Below are 25,684 nucleotides of genomic sequence, written 5' to 3'. Positions count from 1 at the left end.
TATCCTAAGAAGAGAGCTAATTGGCCCACAAAGCTATTAAAATTCATCTTCTAGTTGCTAACTATTAAAGTTTTGAGACACTGATGTAGTTGTATTAAGTGTGTTATTTCTACAGATTGCGAAGGTGATTAATCAGAGCGACAGTGGAGTTACCCATAGGAATTGGAGGTGTTTAGCTGTTTGTTTTTAGTAGAGGACTTCAGTTAACATTTATTTTGCTAATTTAGATGAAGAGAACATCTGAAGGTAGTTTGCAGTGGAAGAACTTTTGCTGTCCATTCAGTCAGGAACGTAGGAGAGGCCAAAGGAAAAAATGTGTCCACTCATACCTACCTCTCCTGCTCCATACCTATGACAGCATGGCCAGGAGAGGAAAGATGAGTGTAGGGGTGGGCTGGTACCAGGAAGGAGGGTTAGTGCTCAGTGCCACAGGGATGTGAACACCAAGGCTGGACACTGGGTAGCATGTCCCTTAGTAACTGCCCACACCATTTATGCTTTATTAATTAGCAAGCTGACCCGAGCCAGGCCAATGCCAGTACATGCCTCCACCCAAATGAGTCTACCACTGGACTTTTCTGAGCTAGCTCAGTCCAGACATCAGGTGAGCCTCCATCACTGAGACCATTCGGAAACTGTGTACAAATGGGTACAACTGAGCTGATTCCTCTTTTTGGTGATTATGAATAAGGCTGCTCTGCATGTCCTTGTACATATGTTTTTGTGGATATTGGTATATACTCAAGAGAAATGGAAACGTGAAATATGAACTTGTGGGGTAACAGGATAAATGCATGTTTAACTTTATAAAAAAGCAACAAATTCCAAAGTGACGGTACCATTTTATACTTCCAACAAAGTATGGGACTTCTAGTTCTACATCCTCATTAACATTTAGTGTTGTCAGTGTTTTTAACTGTAGTGATTCTAATAGTTGTGAAATGGTGTATCATTGTGACTTTTCGTTTGTAGGAGTTTTTGTATATTCTGGACATGTGTGAGTCCTTTGCCATATACATTGTTGCAAACTTTTCTCCCAGTCTGGGGGCTGCCTGTTCATTTCCATAATGGTGTCTTTTAATGGACACAAGTTTTTAGTTTCTATAAAATCCAATTTATCAACTTTTTCTTTTATGGTTAGTGCTTATTGTATTTTAAGGAATATTTATATACACCAGGGTCCCAAAGATATTCTTCTTTGTTTTCTTATAGAGGCTTTATAGTTTTAGATTTTACTTTTAAAATAATTTGAGGTATCTCAAATTAATTATTGTATTAATCCATGGTGTGAGGTAGGGATAATTAAGGTTAACTTTTTCCTCATAAGATTATCCTGTTGCTCCAGCAGCATTTATTGAAATGACTTTTCTTTCCCCATTGAATTGCATTGGTACCTTTGTCAAGAATCAATTGAATGTATAACTATGGGTCTAATTTTGGACTTTCTCTTCTATTCTATTGATCTATTTGTTTTTCCATGATGTCTTAATTACAGCAATTTTATAGCAGTTTCTAAAATCAGTTAATGTAGGTTTTTCAACTTTGTTCTTCATTTTCAAGATTGTTTTGACTATTCTAGGGAGTCTTGTGCTGCTTAATGATTGGAATACATCCCGCAAAATGCAATGTTCTGTGACCTCCCTATCGTGTGAACATCATAGGGTGCACTTACACAAACCTAGATGGTACAGCTCACTATACACCGAGGGTAGGTGGTACAGCATATTGCTCCTAGGCTATAAGCCCATACTGCAGTTAGTGTACAAAGCAACACAAGATTAAATCAAGCGTAAGAGAACATGAGGGAATCAAGAGATGCAGTAAATATGAGATCTGTGAGGCTGCTGCCAACGCATCATGGCATGCTGTTTTACAGAAAACTTTTTTAAATCAGTAGAAAGAGTATACTCTAAGATAATTATTAAAAGCATAGTGAAGTAAGTACATAAACCATAACATGGCTATTTATTACTATCAAGAATTATGTATTATACATAATTGGATATACTATCCCTTTATACGACTGGCAGTGCTATATGGTTGTTTACATCAGCATCTCCTCAAATGTCTGAGTAATGTGTTGCACTCAGATGTTAAGATGGCTACAACATCACTAGGTGCTAGGAAATTTTCAGTTCCATTATAATCTTATGGGACCAGCGTCGTATATGAGGCTTGTTGATCAAAACATTGTGATGCATGATGGTATTTTGATTTGCATTTAAATTTTAAAACCAACTCGTCATTTTCTACAGAAGCATATGCTCAGGTTATACTTTAGGTCTTCTTTAATGTATAACAAGATTTTATGATTTTCTTCATAAAGATCTTAGACACCTTTGTTAGATAATTCCTTCATACCTAATTTTTCACGCAAGTGTAAATGTGTTTTGTTAAGACTAAAGTTTCTAATTGTTCTATATAAAAATGCAGATTAAATTTGTGAACCAATAGTTGTTGGCACCAATTCAATGCCAACAGACATGCCCAATTTGGAATGCAGTGAAGAAGGAAATTTTATTCCGTGCAAACTGATCAACTGTGATACCGTACGGTTGTAGGAAAGCTTAATAGTGTTACAGCTCAATTATGAAGCAGCACAGTGTGACTGCAAAGCTGCCCTGGGGCCAGGCAGTCTCCTTTCAGCTAGATAATTCTGCTCTGCTCTGCTTCAGTGAGACATCCTCAGTGTTTTATCTTGGGTGTTTCAGCTCCAGCCAGGGAATACAATGTTCAGTCTTTGGTGGAAAAGCAACATGCACTCTCCTAGCCAGAGGCAAGCTGACTTAGATAGACAGAAGTCCTAGCTCCTGTTTCCTGAGGGGGGTCTGTCCTCATGCAAATGAGGACTTCAAATCTCCACAGTTTCATTGGTCCAAAAAGCACTATCCTGATTGGTCAGAATGGAGCCTCTCTGATTGGTTAGTGAAGATGTTGATGGGGGATATGGAAAGCTTCAGTCCTATTGGTTTAAACACTATTCCAAAAACTCCTTTATAAGGGCTGGCTCACTTGGCAGGAACACAGCACAGGTAGGCAGTTCAGTGTGGGAAGTAAGTAGTTCAGCCCAGGCTTCTCCCTGAAGTATGGTTTGTGCGAGAGGTCCCTGTATAGAAATGGTTGCTAGGCTTTGTTTTTGTTGTTTTCCATTTGAGCCTGGTTAGCCACCAGAAGCCCTTCTTAATAGGCATTGTCTTTCTCAGGGTCCACACTTTGGTATATTGATTTTTTAAATTAAAATTTCTAAACCTTGAAAATGATAATAGATTATTTATGAATTTCTGTGAAAACAGTAGTATCATCTGTAAATAATTATAGTTTTATGTCCTGTTTTCAATTCTTCATAACTGATCTTTTTCAACTGGCAGTCTCCCAGGACAATGTTGGGTAGAGAATGGAGTATCACTAGCTTGCTAGGGCTGCCATAACAAAGTTCCAGAAACTGGGCGTCTGAAACAACATAGATTTCTTGTCTCACAGTTCTGGAGTGTAGAGGTCTGAGGTCAGGGTGATGACAGTGTTGGTTCCTGCTGAGGGAGAATCTGTTCCATGCCTCTCCCCTAGCTGCTGGTAGCCTCGGGCCTTCTTGGCTTGTAGATATGATCTTCTTCCTGTTTCTTCACTTGTCTTTCCTCTATGTGTGTCTGTCTCTGTCTATATTTCCCCTTTTTATAAGGACACCAGTCATATTCAGTTAGGGCCCACCCTAATGACCTCATCTTAACTTGATTATCTGCAAGGACCCTATTGCCACAAAAGGTCATATTCACAGATTCTGGAAGTTAGGACTTCATATTTGTGGGGACATCATTTAACCCATAACAGATAATGGCCTTATTCTTTGTTTTATGTTTCTCCCTTCTAATTTGTAAACGTGGTGCATAAGTATGTGTGTGTATATAGTCACTGTGCTAGTATTTAATACTTTTGAATATGAGTAAGGATGATTGATGATTTTTCTTTTTCCCATATCCTTATCTGATTTGAATATCAAAGTTATACTTTATACTGCCTTTATAAAATGAAGTGATGGGATATGCACCCTCATTTAAATCTGCTCTCCTAGGCTTGACTAGGTGCCATGGAAAGAAGTAGGGCCCCTAGAAGCCTATATAGCTATTGTAAAAAACACAGAAAAATGCCCTGAGTGATGTGGCTCAGTGGGTTGGGCATTGTCCTGCAAAGTGAAAGGCTGCTGGTTCGATTGCCGGTCAGGTCATTTGCCTGGGTTGCAGGTTTGGTCCCGGTCAGGGCAAGTTTCTCTCTCACACCCACCTTTCTCCTTCCTTTCCCCTCTCTCTAGAAATAAATAAAATATTTTAAAAATCTTACAGAAAAACATCTTTTAACCTTAAGGGTAGTATCAAAATCTCTGCTGTCCAGCTTCGTGTGTAGCCAAAAGAATGAGATTGTTGTTTTTGAGGTGACTCTTAGAAAACCCGAAAAGCCTCAGGGAAGGTGCCAAAGCAACAAGTTCTTTTAACAGTGGCTACAGGTGTTAACTAAAAGGTAATGTTTTTGTGTACATCTGTAGAAGAAAATTAGTATTTTTATATTAGCATTTTCAGAGACACTCATCTAGATTCTAATTATCACTAGTAGCTGTGCGTATAGTCTTAATTTGATAGAAAGTAATTACTAATATTTTAATTGTGGCCCTTAGCACATATTGCTTTATATGGTTACTTGATTATTTTCCTAGTTCTATTTCCTTAATGAGATTGGAAGACTCTTGGGATATGGAAGTGTCTTGTAATTGTTTTTTTTTTTTTTTTGTATACTTAGAGGTGCTTGTTGCATGTATAGTTATTTTTTTAAAACTATTGTCCACAAACATACTGATATTTTTCAATCTCTTTCCCTAACTAGGTATGTATTTTGCAATTTTGAGAAAATTATTAAAATATTGATCTTTTAATTATAACTATGCTTTAAAGGTGACATTCTAACAAAAAGTCATAATACTTTAAATTTCAGGTCAGCTTGAAATTACACAATAAAGTGTGAAATGTACACCTTGGAGAAATTTTTAATTTTATTAGGATGTTAAAACCCCTCTGAATTCAGACCCTAGTAAGTTGGACTTATTAATAGAGGGAGGTACGGCCTAAAGTGTATCTTTTTATGATTCATATTTAAGTAAATTTGTCATGTGAACTAGATCGTGGAGAAAATTTTTCTGCTGCTTAACTGAATAAATCATGTTTTTAAGTACCAGAATGTTTCTTTGTCAGCTTTCAGTTACATCTGTGCGATTCTGTTTTAGCAACTGTGATGTTCATAATACAGTGTTGTGGATAATCACTATCTGTGCATTAGCTCTCCAGGGACGCTTCATGTACTAGTTCCAAGTTTGCCCTTAAACAGCATCTCCCCAGTTCCCATACCTCAGCTCCTCGTCACCACCGTGTATTTGACAGCATCTTTATCCATTCATCTGTTGACAGGCACTCAGGTTGTTTTCATGTTTTAGCTCTTATGAGTAATGCTGTAACAAACAAGAGAGTGCACATATCTCTTTGAAGTCCTGTTTTAATCTTTGGATTTTTACCCAGAATTGGAATTGCTGTATTATATAGTAGTTCTATTTTTAATTTTTTGAGGAACTTCCACTTTGTTATCCACAGTGACTGCACCAATTTACATTCCCACCAGCAGTGCACCAAGGGCTCCTATATCTCCACATCCTTGCCAACATTTATCTCTTGTCTTCTTAATGGCAGCTATTGTAACAGGTGTTTTCATTTGCATTTCTCTAATAAGTACTAATGTTGAACATCTTTTCATGTATCTGTTGGCTATTTGGATGTCTTCTTTGAAAAAATGTCTTCTGTTTAGTTTCTCTGCCCACTTTTATTGGATTGCTTGGTTTTTGTTATTAATTTGTATGAGTTGTTTATATATTTTAGACACTAATCGCTTATCTGATGCATGGTTTGCAAATGTTTTTTCCCATTCCCTAGGTTGCCTTTCATTTTGTTGATTTCTTTTGTTGTACAGAGCTTTTTATTTTTATTAACTTATTTTTTAAAATATATTTTATCGATCATGCTATTACAGTTGTCCCATTTTCTCCTTTATTCCCCTCTGCCCTGCACACCCCCACCCACCTGCATTCCCCTCCTATAGTTCATGTCCATGGGTCATATATATAACTTGTTTGGCTTCTACATTTCCTATGCTATTCTTAACCTCTCCCTGTCTATTTTCTACCTACCATTTATGCTACTTATTCTCTGTACCCTTTCCCCCTCTCTTCCCCTCCCACTCCCCGGCTGATAACCCATGTGATCTCTATTTCTGTGATTCTGTTCTAGTTGTTCACTTAGTTTGTTTTTGTTTTAGGTTCGGTTGTTAATAACTCTGAGTTTGCTGTAATTTTTACTGTTCATATTTTTTATCTTCTTTTTCTCAGATAAATCCCTTTAACATTTCATATAATAAGGGCTTGGTGATGATGAACTCCTTTAGCAGTACCTTATCTGGGAAGCACTTTATCTGCCCTTCCATTCTAAATGATAGCTTTGCTGGATACAGTAATCTTAGATGTAGGTCCTTGCCTTTCATGACTTCAAATACTTCTTTCCAGCCCCTTCTTTCCTGTAAGGTCTCTTTTGAGAAATCAGCTGACAGTCTGATGGGAACTCCTTTGTAGGTAACTGTCTCCTTTTCTCTTGCTGCTTTTAAGATTCTCTCCTTCTCTTTAATCTTGGGTAGTGTAATTATGATGTGCCTTGGTGTGTGCTTCCTTGGGTCCAAATTCTTTGGGACTCTCTGAGCTTCCTGGACTTCCTAGAAGTCTATTTCCTTTGCCAAGTTGAGGAAGTTCTCCTTCAATATTTTTGCAAAGAAGTTTTCAATGTCTTGATCTTCCTCTTCTCTTTCTGGCACCCCTATCATTCAGATGTTGGAGCATTTAAAGTTCTCCCAGAGGTTCCTAAGCCACTTCTGATTGAATTTTTGTTTCTTCATTCTGTTCTGGTTGAATGTTTCTTTCTTCCTTCTGGTCCACACTGTATATTTGAGTTCTGGTTTCCTTCCCATCATGGTTGGTTCCCTGTACATTTTCCTTTATTTCACTTTTCATAGCCTTCACTTATTCCTCTATTTTGCAACCATACCCAACCATTTCTGTGAGCATCCTGATTACCAGGTTTAGAACTCTGTATCTAATAGGTTGGCTATCTCTTCATCTCTTAGTTGTATTTTTTCTGGATCTTTGATCTGTTCTTTCATTTGGGCCTTTTTTTTTGTCTCAGGGCGCCTGTTACATAGTCAGGGGTGGAGCCTTAGGTGTTCACCAGGGCTGGCAATCCACATGGCTGCGTTGTGACGCCGCATGTAGGGGAGGGGTCAGAGAGGGAACAATGACCCTTGACGGCTCTCAGCCAGTTTTCAGTCACTTTCCCTGCTACCCTTAGTCAAATTGGGCCCTTCTGGTGCTGATTCCCGGGTGGGTTGGGTTTGTGTATTTTCTAGGATCCAGTGGGTCTCTCCAACGAACTCTCCTGTGAGTCTGGGAGTTTCTCTCACTGCCGCCTCAACCCCCACAGCTATTTTTAGTCAGAGGTTTTGAGGCTTTATTTCCGCCATCCTGGAACCCTGGGTTGCGAGTTCTGTCTTGCACCCCAGGTGTTTCTCCCAGTTTATCTGCACATGAATGTGGGACCACCCAGTCTGCAATCTGCCACCTTGTTGCCTTGCTGGCCCCAGTCCTCCAGTCTCTGCCTTGCAGCGAGTCCTCTCTACCTGGCTGCCTGTCTCCGCCCCTCCTACCCTTCTGGATAAATGTTTCTTCTTTAACTCCTTGGCTTTTAGACTTTCATACAATTTGATTTTCTGTCACTTCTGGTTGTTTTTTGTTTTTAAATTTGTTGTTGTCCTTCTTTTGGTTGTGCGAGGAGGAGTGTGTCTACCTATGCCTCCAGCTTGGCTGGAAGACCCCCGGCAGAGCTTTTTGGTTTGATGTAGTTCTGTTAGTTGATTTTTGCTTTTGTTGCTTGTGTGAAAAATCATTACCCAGTCCAACATCAAGAGTTTCTTCCCTATGTTTTTTTCTCAGGAGTTTCATGGTATCAGGTCTTCCGATTGTTGATTTCTAATTTGCTACCACTGTGATAGCAAAGATACTTGGTATGACCTCAGTGTTTTTAAATTTGCTAACACTTGTTTTGTGTCCTGTCTCATAGTCTATCGTGGAGCACATTTTGTGTGCATTTGAGAAGAATGTGTTTTTGGTCCTGGTGGATGAAATATTTCATAAATGCTAAGTTCATTTGATTTAATGTATGGCTCTAGTCCATTGTTTCCTTTTTGATTTTCTGTCTGGATGATGTATCCATTGCTGACAGTCGGGTACTGAAGTCCTGTACTATTGTATTATCTGTTTCCCCCTTCAGATTTGTTTGTATTTGCTTATTATGTTTAGGTGCTCCTAGTGTTGGGTGCTTATATATTTATTATTGTCATCTTGATGAATTTACTCATTTATCATTATATATTGACCTTTTTTCGTCTGTTGTTACTGATATTGGCTTAAAGTCCGTTCTATTTGCTGTAAGTACAGCTACCCCCACTTTCTTTTGGTTTCTACTTATATGGAATATCTTTTTTTCATCCCTTAATTTTGAGCCAATGTGTACCTTTAAAGCAGAAGTAAGTCTCTTGTAGGCAGCATATACTAGGGTCTTATTTTTTTAAATCTTATTTAGCCACTCTGCCTTTTGATTGGTGACTTTATTCCATTTATATTTAGGGTTATTGATTTGTGATGTTTTCTAACATTATGTTTTGAATATTATATATTTCTTATGTCAATATCTATTATTTGTGATGTTACTAATGCATCTTGTTTTTCTGGTCGTTTTGTATTTTTATTGTTTCTTTTTCCTTCAGTTTCTGCCTGCCTTTGTAAGTTGGCGATTTCCCATGGTGGTGTGCTCTCTCGAGTTTGGTTTTGTGGTACCACAAGGCTCATATAAGACATGTCATAGAGATAACTGCCTATTTTAAGCTGATAGCTATTTAACTTAGATCATCTACAAAAGCTTTACCCTTGAACTCTCCCTTTTGTATTTTTGATGTAATCATTTACCTCTTTTTATATTGTGTACTCATCAACACATTAGTAGCTATAGTTATTTGTGAAATTTTTTTCCTTTGACTTTTATACACTATAGTTAAGTGGTTAGTACATCATCCTGTTTCTAAGTCTGACTGATACACTTACTTTTGTCAGTGTTTCATGGTGCTGATTAGCATTTCTCGCATGGCAGGTCCAGTGGTGCTTTTGATTGTCTGGGAAAGTCCTTACTTCTCATTTACATCTGAAGGGTAAGTTTGCCAGATAGAATATTCTTTGCTGGCAATTTTTCCTTTTCAGCACTTTTAATTTGTCACCCCATTCTCTGTCTGCTGGTATGGATTCTGCTGAGAAATCTGTTGATAACCTAATGGGGTTGCTTTGTTTGTAGGTTAGTGTCCCCTCCCCTGGCTACTTCTAGAATTTTTGTTTGTTTGTTTGTTTGTTTGACAGTTTCTTATAATGTGTCTTGGAGGAAGGTCTTTTTACATTGAGATAATAGGGTAATCTATTAGGTTTGTGAGCTTGAATATCTAGTTATCTTTCCGGGTTTGGGAAATCATCAGCTATTATTTCTTTAAATAAATTTTCTGCTCCCTTCTTCCTCTCTTCTCCATCAGGAATCTCATTGATCATGCATGCTTTCTTCACTCTTTTCATTCTTTTTTCTTTGTTCTTCCCTGACTGTGTTAGTTCTGAGTTCCTGTCATCTAGCTCGCTCTCTCTTCCCCTTTGCTCCACTGTCCATCAGATGCCCTGTATTATATTTTTCATTACATTCTTTGAGTTCTCCAGCTCCAGAATTTCTGTGGTTCTTTATATATATATATATTTTACCTATATATAGATTATATTATCTATATAATCTATATCATATATATATATAGATTATATCATATATCTTATATATCATATATATATTATCTATATATAATATAGATATGATTTCTGTCTCTTTGGTTAAAAGTCTCATTTTGATTGTGTATTTTTTTTTTGAGATTTTGCTGAATTGTCTTTCCGAGTTTTCTTGTAGCTCACTGAGTTTTTTCAAGACAGAAGCTTTGAATTCTTTAGAGGCTGGATCACAATGTCTATGCCTTTGTACTCAGCGGAGAATTATTTTCTTTTGGTGAGGACATATTTTCTTGATTTTTCATGTTCCTTGTAATTTTTCACGGCTGCTTTCACATTTGAAGTAGCAGACACCTCCTAAATCTTTGCTAGTTGGCTTCGATGGGGTATTCTGTTCGATGGTGTTATCATCTGGGTTTTCTCCCTCTCTCTGAGTGCACCTGCTCCATTCTTCCTGCTTCCCCTTGTGGAATTCTTAAGCTTTTATGTCTTTGGTTCTTAAAACTCACTGCTGGCTCCTAGACACCTCTCTTGTTTTCCAGCAGATGGTGCTCTAGCTTAAGTTTGTGGTTTCTCCCACGTCCATTTTCTGGGTGGGTACCCCTCTACCAGCTTTCTCTCTCATGCTGCACACAGAAGTACACACGAGGGACTGGCTGCAGAGTCGGGGGATCTGTGGATTCAGTGTTCAGGCTCCCTGGGGGGTGCCTGCAGACCCAGTAGGGAGATCCCTGGGTGCAGTGCTCCCCCAGGCTTGATGGTGTACTTCCTGCTGCATAGTATTCTTTTAACTCCCTTTGAAATTTTTATCTGCCTGTTTCCCAATCCTCCTTTCTCCCAATCTTGGAGGTTCTGCCACAGTACCCTGGGCTCTGCTGGAGAGAAATGGGTTTCTCCAGCCTCATCCCACACAGCTGGGGTAGCCCGGCACTCACTCATTGCTCTCCTTCTCCCTCACAGGACAGGTTGCCACTGCAGGATGTCTCACTTCCTGTGCAGTTTCCCCTGGGGGGTGCTATGCTGGGGAAGCTTCTCTACCACTGCCTCTGCTAGTACCAAACCCATGTTTTGTTGTGGGTTGTTTTTGTTTTGTTTTGTTTTTTTCTCAGGGGCATGCTGTTATCTCCCTGTGGAATGTCTGGACTTCTACAAATTCTTTCTCTTGTCTCTATGGCTGCCCAGGTCCGCATTCTCTAGGTTTTTATCCCAAGTGCAGCAAGAGGAGTCTGGGCAGGTTTGCTGGCCCCACTGATTCCACGGGCAGTCCAAGTTCTCTCTGCCTGTTACTGGGTGTATAGCTGGGTGAGCTGGGTGCTTTGGTGTATGGTGTTAGATCCCACAACACCCACAAGAGTGCTTTTGTTTGTGGGTGGATGTCTGATTTGTTGTTTAAAAGGGAGATAAAAAGGAATGTTTTACTCTACTGTGATGCTGACATCATTCTCCTTCTGCTTTTATAAATTACCATTTACTCAATAAAGAAAGGTCCTTTATTTAAAGGTCTATAGTAGGAAATTTATTTTTAGCAAGACTTAAGTAACTGATTACCAGATAAACAATATTGCATGTTTTTTAAAATATTATAAAATTATAATATTTTATAAACAGCTTTTTAATAAACAGCTTTTCTTTCTTTTTTAAAAAGATTTTATTTATTTATTTTTACAGAGAGGGGAGGGGAGGGAGAAAGAGAGGGTGAGAACCATCAATGTGTGAGAGATACATCAATCAGTTGCCTCTTGCATGTACCCAACTGGGGGCCTGGCCTGCAACCCAGGCATGCGCCCTGACCGGGAATTGAACCAGCGACCTTTTGGTTCACAGGGTGGTGCTCAGTCCATTGAGCCACACCAGCCAGGGCATAAACAGCTTTTCTTACAATTCTCTCTTCTCCCTCTTTCCCTATCTGCCCACCCCAGTACTCAGACTAAGTCTGAGGTTTTTGATTCTTTCCGTCTCCAGCAGACCCTTGAACAACACAGGGTTGAACAATCCAGTTGACTGCAGTCCAGTTGACCCACGCGGCTCGCTTGACCTGTGCAGCTTCAAACCTGTGCTGTTCAAGTTTGGGAACCCACGTGTGCAGAGGTCCAATTCAGTTCACATGTGGCTTTTCACTTGTGCAGCAGGTGGGCACCACTAGCCCCACGTTGTTCCAGGGCCAGCTGTGTTCTTCACCGCAAACATCTTTTGTTTCTCCTGTATGCTAAGTAAAGACAGAGGCTAGAATTATGGACAATAAACTTTTAAAAAATTAAGTAGAGGAATTTCATCGTGAGTGCCTGAAGCTTGTTTCTCTATTCCTTCTGCAAAGTGAGCAATACTTTTCATATTTTGAATAGTGAAATCACTCCATCTTGCCATTTTAGAAGACAGCCCTTACTGATCAATCAGTGAAGGAAGAACTATTTTGTATTACTTTGCTTTCACAGATTCAGGATGTTTCAAAGATTACATTTAAATGCCTGTGTTTAATTCATTAGAATTTAAATGGAAAAATATTGTCTAGGTTGGGTTTTGGTGATTCTGTTTGGTCATGACAAATAAATGATTGTGTCAAAAGCCTACCCTTCCCTCAACCCTAGGCTTTCCTGGGGACGCTTGGGAGTCCCCGCAGTCCCAGGTAGATGGATGGACATGGTTTCTTCTCTGTGAGGCCTTCTGAGCATCACTGCTTATGTCCCCACCTCTTTTCCACAGCTCTGGGAAGATGAGCCCGTGTAAATGAAGTGAATCTACAGGGGCACATGGGTGTGGTGTGTGAGCATGTATGTCTGGCTTATGTTTTCATTTGCCAGCCAGAGGAGGTGCATAGAGATTACCTACAGCTCAGGGCAGAAGACAGCATTGTTCCATCTCCTGGTGCCCAGCTTGGGAAATAAAAATAGAGTAAATTGGGGGCTTGAGAGGGATGCATTAATGATGAGATTTAAGAAAAACTAGCTTTTATTGAGCTGACCTCCTTAATCCTCAAAGAATCACATGAAGTAGGTGCCATCATTACTCTCATTTCTCAGGTAAGGAAACAGGCAGGGAGAAGACAAGTGAGCTTCCCAGGGTTACATTGCTGCTAAGTAACAGGAAAGGGATAGGAAGGGACTCTGGTGGTGTCCTGTGGAAAACCTTTCCCCCAGACCTCCTATACTATCCTTCCTGGGAATTTTGTTGCCTTGGGGAGGGTAATTAGAGTTTCACTCATGTGTATCTGTTGCCGCCCAAGTAGACGGGGGTATAAGAAATTGTAGAATTCTAAAATCTTTGAATTGATTCTTACCCTTCCCTGATACATAAATCTTTCTTGAATATTTCCAAGAACTCTTCCAGCCTTTGCTAGGATACCTTGAAGGATTAAAGAATTTAGTCTCTCATGAGGCAACCCTGTTTTGGGACAGTTCTCTGTAATTCTCTTAAGAGTTTGGGGATCTCCCTCTTCTGTCAAGGACCCCTACTGTGTGTGTATGTGTGTCTGCTTTCCTGCCAGCTGAGAAATTAGGGAAAGGCCTTCTTGCCCATTCCTGCTGTCTCTAGCTTTGTGAATCAGCAGCCCTTTTCAGAGGAAGAAGTAGGAAGCCATGGGTTAGAGTTGTGGACAGCCTGTCTTCCAGTGGGAGTAATTATTAACTGCCATGTCAGACCTTCTCACAAATGCCCTGAGAGACTTGGAGAGTGGAGGATATCTTTACTACTCTACACAAACGCATTCACTCGTATTGGGAAGAACACAAAGGAGCCAAGGTGTGGTTCCTGCTCAGTGTTTTAGCAACATATGTAGTTAGTTGCAGTCACCGCTCACTTCAGTGCAAAATCAAGCGACTGCAGAAGCTCCGGGAAAGATCACTGAAGATCATTTTTGCCTTTTCCCACAATGTTTTTGTTATGTTGGCTGTGGGTGAATATGTGTACTTGTCTTCTACTTACAGGTATGCCTCCCAAGGACAATGCAAAGAAGCTCCATATAAACCTCAGCTCTGGTGAGGATGAGCAGATGGCTCTCCTGCTGGGGTCTCTCATTGGTCTAGGGGGGGGAAGGTGATTGGGAAATCTTTTTTTTCTTCACTGTTTTTTAACAGTGTTAAATGATTTCATTTCTCTGAAATTGTAACTGAGGAATCAGTGCATGTTTTGGTGACCTGGAATGGTACCTTACCTTTTTGTTTTCCTCTTCCTGCAGACCAGCAGCAGGCATGATGAGCACCAAGGCCTTTACTTTGGTCTCCGCTGTGGAGCGGGAGTTGCTCACAGGCGACAGGGAGCGCGTCAGCATCGAGTGTGTGGAGTGCTGCGGCAGGAACCTCTACGTGGGCACCGCTGACAGCTCCATCTACCACTTCCTGCTGGAGGAGAAGACTCTGCCTGCTGGGACAGCCACATTCACTGCCACAAAGCAGCTGCACAGACACCTGGGTTTCAAGAAGCCAGTGAATGAGCTGCGAGCGGCGTCAGCTCTCCACAGACTGCTGGTGCTCTGTGACAGTTCCATAACTCTGGTTAACATGCTGAACCTGGAGCCTGTCCCTTCAGGGGCCCGCATCAAAGGGGCTGTGGCATTGGCTTTGAACGAGAACCCTGTGAGCGGGGACCCGTTTTGTGTGGAGGTCTGCATCATCTCTGTGAAACGCAGAACCATTCAGGTGTTCCTGGTGTATGAGGACCGGGTTCAGATTGTCAGGGAAGTATCCACCCCTGAGCAGCCCCTGGCTGTGGCTGTAGATGGCCACTTCCTGTGTCTGGCTCTGACCACCCAGTACATCATCCTGAACTACAACACAGGCATCGCCCAGGACCTGTTTCCATACTGCAGTGAGGAGAAGCACCCCATCGTCAAGAGAATAGGGAGACAGGAATTCCTCCTGGCGGGCCCGGGAGGACTGGGTGAGCAGGGTGCTGTCACCTCCACTAACCTTTGCCTCCTGGTCACCCATTCTTTTTGGTTATCTCCAAGACTTCATGCTGTTTTTTAAAAATTTTATTTTTCAATTATGGTTTACATTCAATATTATTTTGTATTAGTTTCAGGTGTACAGAGTAGTGGTTAGAGAATCATATATCAATACTTTACAAAGTGATTCCCTGGTATTTCAAGTTTCCACCTGGGCTCATATGTAGTTATTACAATATTATTAACTATATTCCCTATGCTCCCTGTGACTATTTTGTAACTACCGATCTGTACTTCTTAATCCTGTCACCTTTTGGTCCAGTCCCCAGGCCCCCTTTCATCTGATAACACTGTCCTCTGTGTCTGTGAGTCTGTGTCTGGTTTGTTCATTTATTTTGTTCTTTGATTTTATTTTGTGCTAACATGAAGCCTAAAGATGGCTCTGGGGAGAAAATTCTTTTTAAGTAAATAACTACAAAAAGAAAAATCTATAGGACTACCTGATAAGATTTTCTCAAGTGTGTGGGTTTGTCAATTGATTGTTTTTACTCTCCGTCCTGAAAAGGATTTGAGGTAGCTCACTGCCAGGTCTTTTCAGATGTGGAGACTTCAGGGTTCCATATATATTTTTCTCTTAATTGACTGAGCTTTCAGCCCACCCAAAGGTTCCAGTAGCCAGCTCCTTGAAAGGGCGTTGGCTATTTTCTGTGGTCTTACTAGTTCTCTTCCCTGCCTTATTGAAATGAAGAATCAGAGCTGTTAATTTCACTGGTGACTTGTGATGTTTTCTTTCAGTTACAGGTGGCTCAGGCTACGGGTGTGTGTGTGTGTGTGTGTGTGTGTGTGTGTGTGGTGCTCAGGTGCTGCTGTGATGTTTAGTGAGTGCACCTCAACTATTTACAGTAGAGAAGTGTGTGCAGCCTTCTCATTTCACAGTGATGGGTACAAACATTTTATGGTAATAGCAAAAATTGAGGTCGTGAACTAGGTATTATATGCTTCTTGATTTTTACTTTTTTTAAATACACTATTTATTAGGGCAGTTTTACGTTCATAGCAAAGTTGGGCAGAAAGTACAGTGTTCCCATATACCATCTGCCCCTAAACACACACAGCCTCCCCTACTGGCATTATCTCCTGACTCAGTGGTGTGTTTGTTACAATGGATGAATCTACATTAAGTTATAAACGCCCAAAGTCCAGTTTATATTAGGGTGCCCTCTTAGTGTTGTACACTGTAGGTCTGGACAGATGTTTGATGACATATACATGGTATTATACAGAGTATTTTCACTGCCTTAAAAATCCTTTGTGCACTGTGGCTGGGTAGCTCAGTTAGTTAGAGCATTATCCCAATACACCAAGGTTGTGGGTTCGATCCCCGCTCAGGGCACATACAAAAAGCAACCAGTGAATGCACCATTATGTGGAACAACAAATTGATTTTCTGTGTGCACACTCTGTCTCTCTCTCTCTCTCTCTCTCAAATCAATCAATCAATAATTTTTTTTAAAAAAAGAAAAAAAAATCCTTTGTGCTTTACCTGTTCAGCCCAACCTCTCAACCCTTGGCAACCACTGAACTTTCCACTGTGATCCAGTTGAAATGATACAATTTGTAGCCTTTCGCATGGGCTTCATTTCACTGAGTCATATGCATTTAAGTTTCCTCTGAGTCTTTCATGGCTTGATAGCTCAGATTTTTACTTTTGGGGAAAAAAGATTTTTACCCAATTACCTTTAAAAAAAATTCCAATTTTAATGAAAATTTTTTATTATGGAAATCATATATAAACATATAGTAGAAGAGAGTAGTGTAATGACCTTGATGTACACATCACCCAGCTTCAGCCACTACCAGCTCCCTGCCAGTTGTTTGATTTGTACCCTAATCGCTCCCCTTGCTCGCTAGTTTTGAAGCCAAAAACAGACATCCTAGCATTTTACCTGTAAACATTTTAATATATAGTTTTGTTATTTAAAAGAAAGAAAACCACAATACCATTACATACCTAAAAAAGTTAAACAGTAATTTTTAAATATCAAATATCAAGGCATGCCATATTTCTGTCATGCATGTAGAGACATACATAAATGCATGTGTACATACACTTATGTTTAAGCGTGTGCATGTTCATTTTCAGTTTGTTTGAATCAGGTGCATACGAGGCCTGTACATTACAATTGCTTGACAGATCTGTTAATTTTCTCTTATCTTTAGGTTCCCTGTCCTTCTCTTTTTATTTTTCTTTAATTTTTTGTTGAAGAAATTGGATCATTTCACCTATAATTTCCCACAGTCTGAATTTTGATGATGTTATCCTTCTATACTATTGAATGTGTAAGGTTGACCTTGTGTTTCCTGCAAAGTGGTAACATGAGAGGTTTTATCAGATTCAAGTGTTTTTTTATTTGCTTGTTTCAGGGAGGCAAGGCCTATTCACAAGTGGCAGAGGACTTCTGTCAGGGCTGCATAATTTCTCATCTCTCTTTGTGATGTTAATAGCTATTGATGAGTATTGACTACATCCTTTAAATATTAAGATGTTCATTAGGATCTTCAAAATGGCAACATTCTATTTCTGTTCCTCCTTCATAAATGAACCGCATTTCCTTGGGGAAGAGAAACTTCTCATTGACTATTTGGTTGCCCCCAGGTACCTTTTGTAAGAAAGGAAGGATGGAAGGTTTTCAATAAGGTGATCCCTTCTGTCTTCCAGAAGTAGCTTTTTAAAATTATAATTATAAATCATGGGTTTTTAACAAGTACGATGTATTTTAGGCCATTTGTACTTCGGGGGAGCTTATTGGGGTTGATGGCTAAGTCCCCTTCACATGACCCTAGAACTTTGATAGCTTCCTTGCCTTCTGGTATGGCAAGGTGTTCCAAGTTCACTGGGTACATTTCCTGTCCTAGATCTGGCTTCCACCATTTCTCCAAGGAGCCCTGACGTTTAGAGACCATAGTCTGGGTACTAGAGGAGCTTGTTGTCCATTGTTTGTAGGCCTTCAGTAGACAGAGTGCAGAAGTTTGCATTTTTTTAAAGGCGAAATCCAGTATGAGGTCATATTGATAGAACCAGTTCAGGGTGGCAGGACACTGACCTCATCTACCTGTGTACCTGCATCTTCTTCCAACCACACTGAAAATCTTTATGAACTACCGCCCCAATACAAGTGTTCCTTTGATCGATTCCACAGTACACAGGACAGTGTAACACTGTGGACACTGCTGTTCCCACAGCCTAATTACTGAGGAAAATCTGGTTGTTTATAGTTCTTTTTGTCCTAAGGGTGGGGGTATTTACATATATACACACATATGTATGTAAATATACATATACATATGTAAAGGGTAGATATAGGAATGTATAGTCACATTGCTATATTTTAAAGTCATTTGGAGTAAGTTTCCTTCTGTGTGGTTATGGCACCAACTGGATATACAGTTAAATTAACTTGTTTCATTTTACTTTTGATTGTTAGAAATTGCTTTATTTCATTTTATTTTTTATTAAGTAAATATTTACAAGGTTCCAAGTCTGATCAGTACAACAAGATATATTCAAAGGGCTTATAGCCTGTCTGCTTCACCTATTCTCTCCTTTATTTTTATGGTTTATCCTTTCATTTTAAAATAAAGAATATAAACAGATTTGTAAATATTTAATCTCTCTCTTTCTTGGCTTTTTAAATTAATAGTGTATTATGCATATCATACATATCATACGCAATAATTGCATTTATGTAAGATAATATATATTCCTCATTTGCTTATAGCTCATGCTATTCCGTCATGTGGCAATACCATAGTTTATTCAACCCATGCCCTTGGCGGGCATTTGGGTTTTCTCCAGTCTTATAGTGTTAACAGGGATTTATCTTTTTCTATTTTTCCAGTGTGTCTATTCGAAAGCTTTTTAGAGGTGGGATTGCTGAATCAGAAAGTAAGTGCATGTGAATTTTGCTAGGTATTACCACATGCCCTTTCCGGTGGGAATTATCTGATCTTCTCCCTAGCCATTGATTTTAGCATTCTTTATATACTCAATACCAACTTGTTGTCTGTTATATGTTTCAAATAGTTGTTTCCAGTTTTATCATGCAAAAGCTTTTCTTAAACATTTCTGTAAAACCAAATGTATTAACCTTTTTACTTTTTTGCATCTTGATTTTCAGTCATATTAGGGATATCTCCCCCTCTCCCAGGTTATAGACAAATTCACCCATGTTTTCTGCTACTAATTTTATTTCTTATAGTGAAGACTATAAGGAATGAGTCACTTTTATCCTTTTCTAGACGCTCTTCATCGTCCCAGCGAACTGATCAGAGAGCCCTTTTCTCACTGATTTGGGTGCTGCCTTTAGTGTGCACTGAATCTCTTTTTGTCACTGGGTCTGTCTCCGGACTTCTGTTTTGTTACCTCAGTCTGCCTATTTGTGAGCCAATACCTGTTTTAGTTATAAAGACTTGATAGTGAAAACATTTGATTCCAGTATCTTTTCATTGGTTTTAGTGTTAGGATTGAGGGGAAATGATAGTCAATCATATTAAAGAAGCACTTTTTTTCAAGCTTACTTTGCCTCAGCTACATTGACGTCATGCTGAATGAACAGACCCTCTTAGTTGTTGTTTTGCTTGTGATCAGTATGATTATAAGAGAATTGGAAGATTACTTGTAAGCTGTCTTATGCATTACTTATATACAAGTTCTGTATACAGCATGGTAGTCACCCCCGTCATTATATGGCTTCAGAAGTTAAGTTTAAACAACTTACTCTAAGGAATGTAAATCCACGTGTAAACATTTGTGAGGTGTTTGTTTTCATTTTGTCTTTCTTTCTGAAGATGACATGTTCACTTTCATGTCATGAGAAATTGCTCTCAACTTTTTGCCTTAGTTTATATTTTACTATTTTAAGCAATATTTTGTTGAAAATTACATAATACAATTGATTATTGTGACCTTAAACTCTATCCTTTGATAATGCTTGTTGAAAAATGCAGATAATTCAGCTACTCCTCATCCTCCCATGACTGTCTTCCTCCCAGCTAAGGTAAGGGGTCCACTGATACTTAGAGGGCACACAATTGAAAATAATGTTATTTAAAGGTGTTTACTGTTTACACATTTTGTTCCATTTGCACTCTGTCAACAACATGGAAACAGTAGGTTGTCATCTGAACACGTAGCAAGCACATAGGCAGTGGTTGGTGCCAGTGGCAGTGTGCGCTGTCCCTGAGCGGATCTGTGCACACCCTAATGGCCATGACTGCTGTGCCCTCTCATTGTAGGGAAATCTGCTTTTCTGTTTGTGTAGGAGCCTTTGCTCTCTACCCCAGGTTTCTGCCGTTTTCATTTTGAGAATATTCATGCTAGGGCCTCTGCACTGTACAACTCTAGGGTTGGGCGAGGCGCAGCCTTAAGTGGCCAATTCCAGGATAAGACTAGACAGTGTTTTGGTATTCATGGTCCCACAAGAGTTGTGCAGAACACAGTTATTTCACCCAAAATTCAGAATCCTTGGGATTACATTCATTTACCAAATACCTGGGTGAACACGGTGGGCATGTTGCCAATGACCCCAGAGCACTGTCTTTTTTTTTTTTTAATTTTTATTGTTATTCAATTACAGTTGTCTGCCTTTTCTCCCCATCCGTCCACCTCACCCCAGCTGAACCCACCTCCCTCCCCTGGTTCTACCCTCCCCCTTCATTTTGTGCATGTGTCCTTTATAGTAATTCCTGTAATGCCCTCTCCCTGCTGTCTCCTACCCACTCCCCTCTGGTTATTGTTAGATTCTTCTTAACTTCAATGTCTCTGGTTATATTTTGTTTGCTTTTTTCTTGTGTTGATTATGTTCCAATTAAAGGTGAGATCATATGGTATTTGTCCCTCACTGCCTGGCTTATTTCACGTAGCATAATGCTCTCCAGTTCCATCCATGCTGTTGCAAAGGGTATAAGCTCCTTCTTTCTCTCTGCTGCGTAGTAAGTGTACCGTAGTTTTTTGATCCACTCATTTGCTGATGGGCACTTAGGTTGCTTCCAGTACTTGGCTATTGTAAATTGTGCTGCTATGAACATTGGGGTACATAGGTTCTTTTGGATTGGTGTTTCAGGGTTCCTTAGGGTATAATCCCAGCAGCGGAATTGCTGGGTCAAAGGGCAGTTCCATTTTTAGTTTTCTGAGGAAATTCCATACTGTTTTCCACAGTGGCCTCACCAATCTGCATTCCCACCAACAGTGCACTAGGGTTCCCTTTTCTCCGCATCCTCTCCAACACTTGTTTGTTGATTTGTTTATGTTGGCCGCTCTGACTGGTGTGAGATGGTACCTCATTGTGGTTTTAATTTGCATCTTTCTGATGGCTAGTGATGCTCAGCATCTTTTCTATGTCTCTGGGCCCTCTGTATGTCTTCCTTGGAGAAGTGTCTGTTCAAGTCCTTTGCCCATTTTTTAATTGGGTTGTTTGTCTTCCTGGAGTGGAGTCCTGTGAGTTCTTTATATATTTTGGAGATCAGGCCCTTGTCTGAAGTATCATTGGCAAATATGTTTTCCCATTCCATTGGTTCTCTTTTCATTTCAATGCTGTTTTCTTTAGCTTCAAAAGCCATGCAGAAGCTTTTTATTTTGATGAGGTCCCATTTGTTTATTTTTTCCTTTAAGTCCCTTGTTTTAGGGGACGTGTCTGTGAGGATGTTGCTGCGTTGAATGTCTGAGATTTTCCTGCCAATATTTTCATCTAGGACTTTTATGGTGTCACGACTTATATTTAAGTCTTTTATCCACCTTGAATTTATTTTTGTGTATGGTGTGAGTTGGTGATCAAGTTTCATTTTTTTGCATGTAGCTGTCCAGATCTCCCAACACCAATTGTTGAAGAGGCTGTTTTTGCTCCATTTTATGTTCCTGCCTCCTTTGTCAAATATTAATTGACCGTAAAGACTTGAGTTTATTTCTGGACTCTCTGTTCTGTTCCATTGGTCTATGTGCCTGTTTTTATGGCACTACCAGGCTGTTTTGATTACAGTGGCCTTGTAATACAGCTTGATATCAGGTATTGTGATCCCTCCTGCTTTGTTCTTCTTTCTCAAAATTGCTGCAGCTATTCGGGGTCGTTTATGGTTCCATGTGAATTTCTGAAATTTTTGTTCTATACCTGTGAAATATGTCATGGGTACTTTAATAGGGATTGCATTGAATCTATAAATCGCTTTGGGTAGTATGGCCATTTTGATGATGTTAATTCTTCTTCCAATCCATGAGCGTGGTCCATGCTTCCATTTGTTTGTGTCTTCCTTAATTTCTTTCTTCAGTGTTGTGTAGTTTTCTGAGTACAGGTCTTGTACCTCCTTGGTTAGGTTTATTCCTAGGTACTTTATTTTTCTTGTTGCTGTATCAAATGGGATTTTTTTCCTGATTTCTGTTTCTGCAGTGTCATTGTTGGTGTACAGGAATGCCTTTGATTTCTGAGTATTGACTTTGTATCCAGCTGTTTTGCCAAATTCATTTATTAGGTCGAGTAGTTTTTTGGTGGAGTCTATAGGATTTTCCATGTACACTATCATGTTATCTGCAAACAGTGACAGTTTCGTTTCCCCCTTTCCAATTTGCATGCCTTTTGTTGCTTTTTCTTGTCTGATTGCTGTGGCTAGGACTTCCAATACTATGTTGAATAGGAGTGGTGAGAGAGGGCATCCTTGTCTTGTTCCTGATCTTAGTGGGAAAGCTCTAAGTTTTTGTCCATTGAGTATGATGTTGGCTGTAGGTCTCTCATATATGGCCTTTATTATGTTGAAGAATGCTCCGTCTGTCCCCACTTTGCTGAGTGTTTTTATCAGAAATGGGTGCTGTACCTTATCAAATGCTTTTTCTGCATCTATTGATAGGATCATGTGATTTTTGTCTTTGCTGTTGTTGATGTGATGTATTATGTTTATTGATTTGCGAATATTGTACCATCCTTGCATCCCTGGGACGAATCCCACTTGGTCATGGTGTATGATCTTTTTAATGTTTTGCTGGATGCGGTTTGCCAATATTGTGTTGAGAATTTTAGTGTCTATGTTCATCAGCGATATTGGCCTGAAGTTTTCTTTCTTTGTTGTGTCTTTATCTGGTTTTGGGATTAAGGTGATGCTGGCTTCATAAAAAGAGTTTGGGAGTCTTCCATCAGTTTGGATTTTTTCGAATAGTCTGTGAAGGATAGGGGTTAGCTCTTCCTTAAATGCTTTGTAGAATTCTCCTGTGAAACCATCTGGTCCAGCGTTTTCGTGTGTTGGGTGTTTTTTGATGACTGCTTCAATTTTGTCTGCTGTTATTGGTCTGTTCAGGTTTTCTGCTGCTTCTTCATTCAGTTTTGGAAGATTATATTTTTCTAGAAATGTGTCCATTTCACCTAGGTTTTCAAATTTCTTGGCATACAGTTCTTCGTAGTAAGTTCTTACAATCCTTTGTATTTCTGTGGTATCAGTTGTAATCTCTCCTCTTTCATTTCTAATTGTGTTTATTTGGATCCTCTCTCTTTTTTTCTTGATGAGCCTACTTAAAGTCTTGTCGGTTTTGTTTTTCTTTTCAAAGACCAGCTCCTGGATTCATTGATCCTTACAATTGTGCTTTTAGTCTCTATGTCATTGAACTCTGCTCTGATCTTGGTTATATCCTTCCTTCTACTTTTTCTGGGTTGTCTTTTTTGTTGTTCCTTGAGTTCTTGTAGGTGTAGAGTCAGGTTGTTTGTTTGAAATGTTTCTATCTTCTTAAGGTAGGCCTGTATTCCTATGAAGTTCCCTCCCAGGACTGCCTTTGCTGTGTGCTATAAGTTTTGGGTGTTGTGAGTTCATTTTCGTTCATTTCCGGAAACTTTTTGATTTCTTCCTTGATCTCATTCTTGACCCATTCATTGTTTAATAGCATGCTATTCAGTCCCCATGATTTTGAGCGTTTGGTTTTTTTCCTTTGGGGTTGGTTTCTAGTTTCAGTCCCTTGTGGTCAGAGAAAATGCTTGGTATGATTTCAGTTTTCTTGAATTTGTTGAGGCTTGCTTTGTGTCCTATCATGTGGTCTATCTTTGAAAATGTTCCATGTAGACTTGAAAAGAATATGTATTTTGCTTCTTTGGGATGAAAAGCTATTTATATATATCAGTTAACTCCATTTCCTCTAGGGTATTGTTCAGTGACACAATATCCTTCTTAATATTTTGTTGGGAAGATCTGTCCATTTTTGACAGTGGGGTGTTAAAGTCCCCTACTATAATTGTGTTGCTGTCAATATCTTTCTTGAAGTCCTCCACATTTTCTTTATGTATTTGGGTGCTCCTATGTTGGGTGCATATATATTTACAATGTTTATGTTTTCTTGGTGGATTCTTCCTTTGAATATTATGAAGTGACCTTCTGGGTCTCTCTTTATGGCCCTTCTTTTGAAGTCTATTTTGTCTGATATGAGTATTGCTACCCCTGCTTTTTTTTCCTGTCCGTTTGCTTGGAAAATTTGTTTCCAGCCCTTCACTTTCAGTCTGTGTAGGTCTTTTGTCCTGAGGTAGGTTTCCTGTAGGCAGCATATGTGTGGGTCATGTTTTCTTATCCATTCAGCTATTCTATGTCTTTTGATTGGAGCATTTAATCCATTTACGTTTAAGGTTATTATCGATAGGTAGTTATTCATTGCCTCCTTTTTTTAAGGTTATTATTGATAGGTGGTTATTCATTGCCATTTTTTCATACCTGTGTCCTCTCTCTTTCTCTTTTCCTTCCTTTCCTTAAATCAGGCCCTTTAGCATCTCTTGCAGAGCTGGTTTGGTGGAGGTGTATTCTTTTAGACTTCTTTTGTCTGGGAAGCTGTTTATTTGGCCTTCTATCTTGATTGAGAACCTTGCTGGGTAAAGTAGTCTTAGTTGCAGGCCTCTAGTTCTCATTACTTGGAATATTTTTTGCCTTTCTCTTCTGGCTTGGAGCGTTTCCATTGAGAAGTCAGCTTCCAGCCTTATTGTGGCTCCCTTGTATGTTACTTGCTGTTTCTCCCTTGCTGCCTTTAAGGTCCTCTCTTTGTCTTGGAATTTTGCCATTTTATTTATGACGTATCTTGCAATGGGCCTCTTTGGGTTCCTCTTGCTTGGGACTCTCTGTGTTTCCTGGATTTGGGTGACTTTTTCTCTCATCAGATTAGGGAAATATTCCATCATTACTTTTTCAAACAGGTTGTCTATCCCTTGCTCTTCTTCTTCTCCTTCTGGTATTCCTATTATACGGATATTATTACATTTCATGTGGTCCTGCATTTCCCTTAATCCCTCTTCATTGTTTCTTAGTCTCCTTTCCTTTTCTTGCTCTTTCTGGGTGTTTTTTCCTACTTTGTCCTCCCGCTTGCTGATCCGATCCTCTGCTTCATCAAGTCTGCTTTTCATTCCTTCTACTGTGTTCTTCAATTCAGAAATTGTATTCTTCATTTCCTCTTGGCCCTTGTTGATAGTTTCTATTTCCTTTTTCATGTTGATATAGTTTGCAATGAGTTCATTGTACTTTCCCTGTAGTTTCTGGTGGTTCTCTGTGAGTTCAGTGAGCTTCCTGATAACCAATGCTTTGAACTTAATATCTGATAGTTGACTTGCCTCTATTTCATTTAGCATTCTTTCTGAGGATTCCTCCTTTCCTTTTATTTGGGGATTGTTTCTTTTTCTTCCCATTGTTTGTGAGACTCTTCTTGTTAGCCTCTGCTTCTTTAATTGATGTCTTCTGACTCTCTGGGTTTATGGTATGAACTTGTATGGTAGAATGCCACTGGGAGTCATTGGTGCTGTCTCCTTAATCTCCTGAGCTCGCTGGTCTTGAACTGTCGTTTGTGGGTCTAACAGGGTCTGACTCTGGTC

The 25,684-nt window shown here is 39.5% G+C and overlaps 1 protein-coding gene across 3 annotated transcripts in view; it reads left to right on the top strand.

The window, feature by feature from the left end:
• Nucleotides 1–25,684, top strand: part of TGFBRAP1 (transforming growth factor beta receptor associated protein 1) — a 57,016-nt gene that overhangs the window by 5,877 nt on the left and 25,455 nt on the right. The window contains exons 2-3 of one of the 3 annotated variants that reach the window (XM_045204744.3): nucleotides 9,276–9,333; nucleotides 14,106–14,806. In XM_045204744.3, the coding sequence (XP_045060679.2) occupies nucleotides 14,119–14,806 (688 nt within the window). In that variant the 5' untranslated portion in view covers nucleotides 9,276–9,333; nucleotides 14,106–14,118. Of the gene's footprint in view, nucleotides 1–9,275; nucleotides 9,334–13,864; nucleotides 13,906–14,105; nucleotides 14,807–25,684 lie in introns of those variants that run through there. The other 2 variants (XM_045204746.3, XM_024571809.2) reach the window with 2 other exon arrangements.

This window comes from Desmodus rotundus, chromosome 5 (genome assembly GCF_022682495.2).
Source record: "Desmodus rotundus isolate HL8 chromosome 5, HLdesRot8A.1, whole genome shotgun sequence".
NCBI lineage: Eukaryota > Metazoa > Chordata > Mammalia > Chiroptera > Phyllostomidae > Desmodus > Desmodus rotundus.
This window is presented reverse-complemented; position numbering and strand designations above follow the sequence as displayed.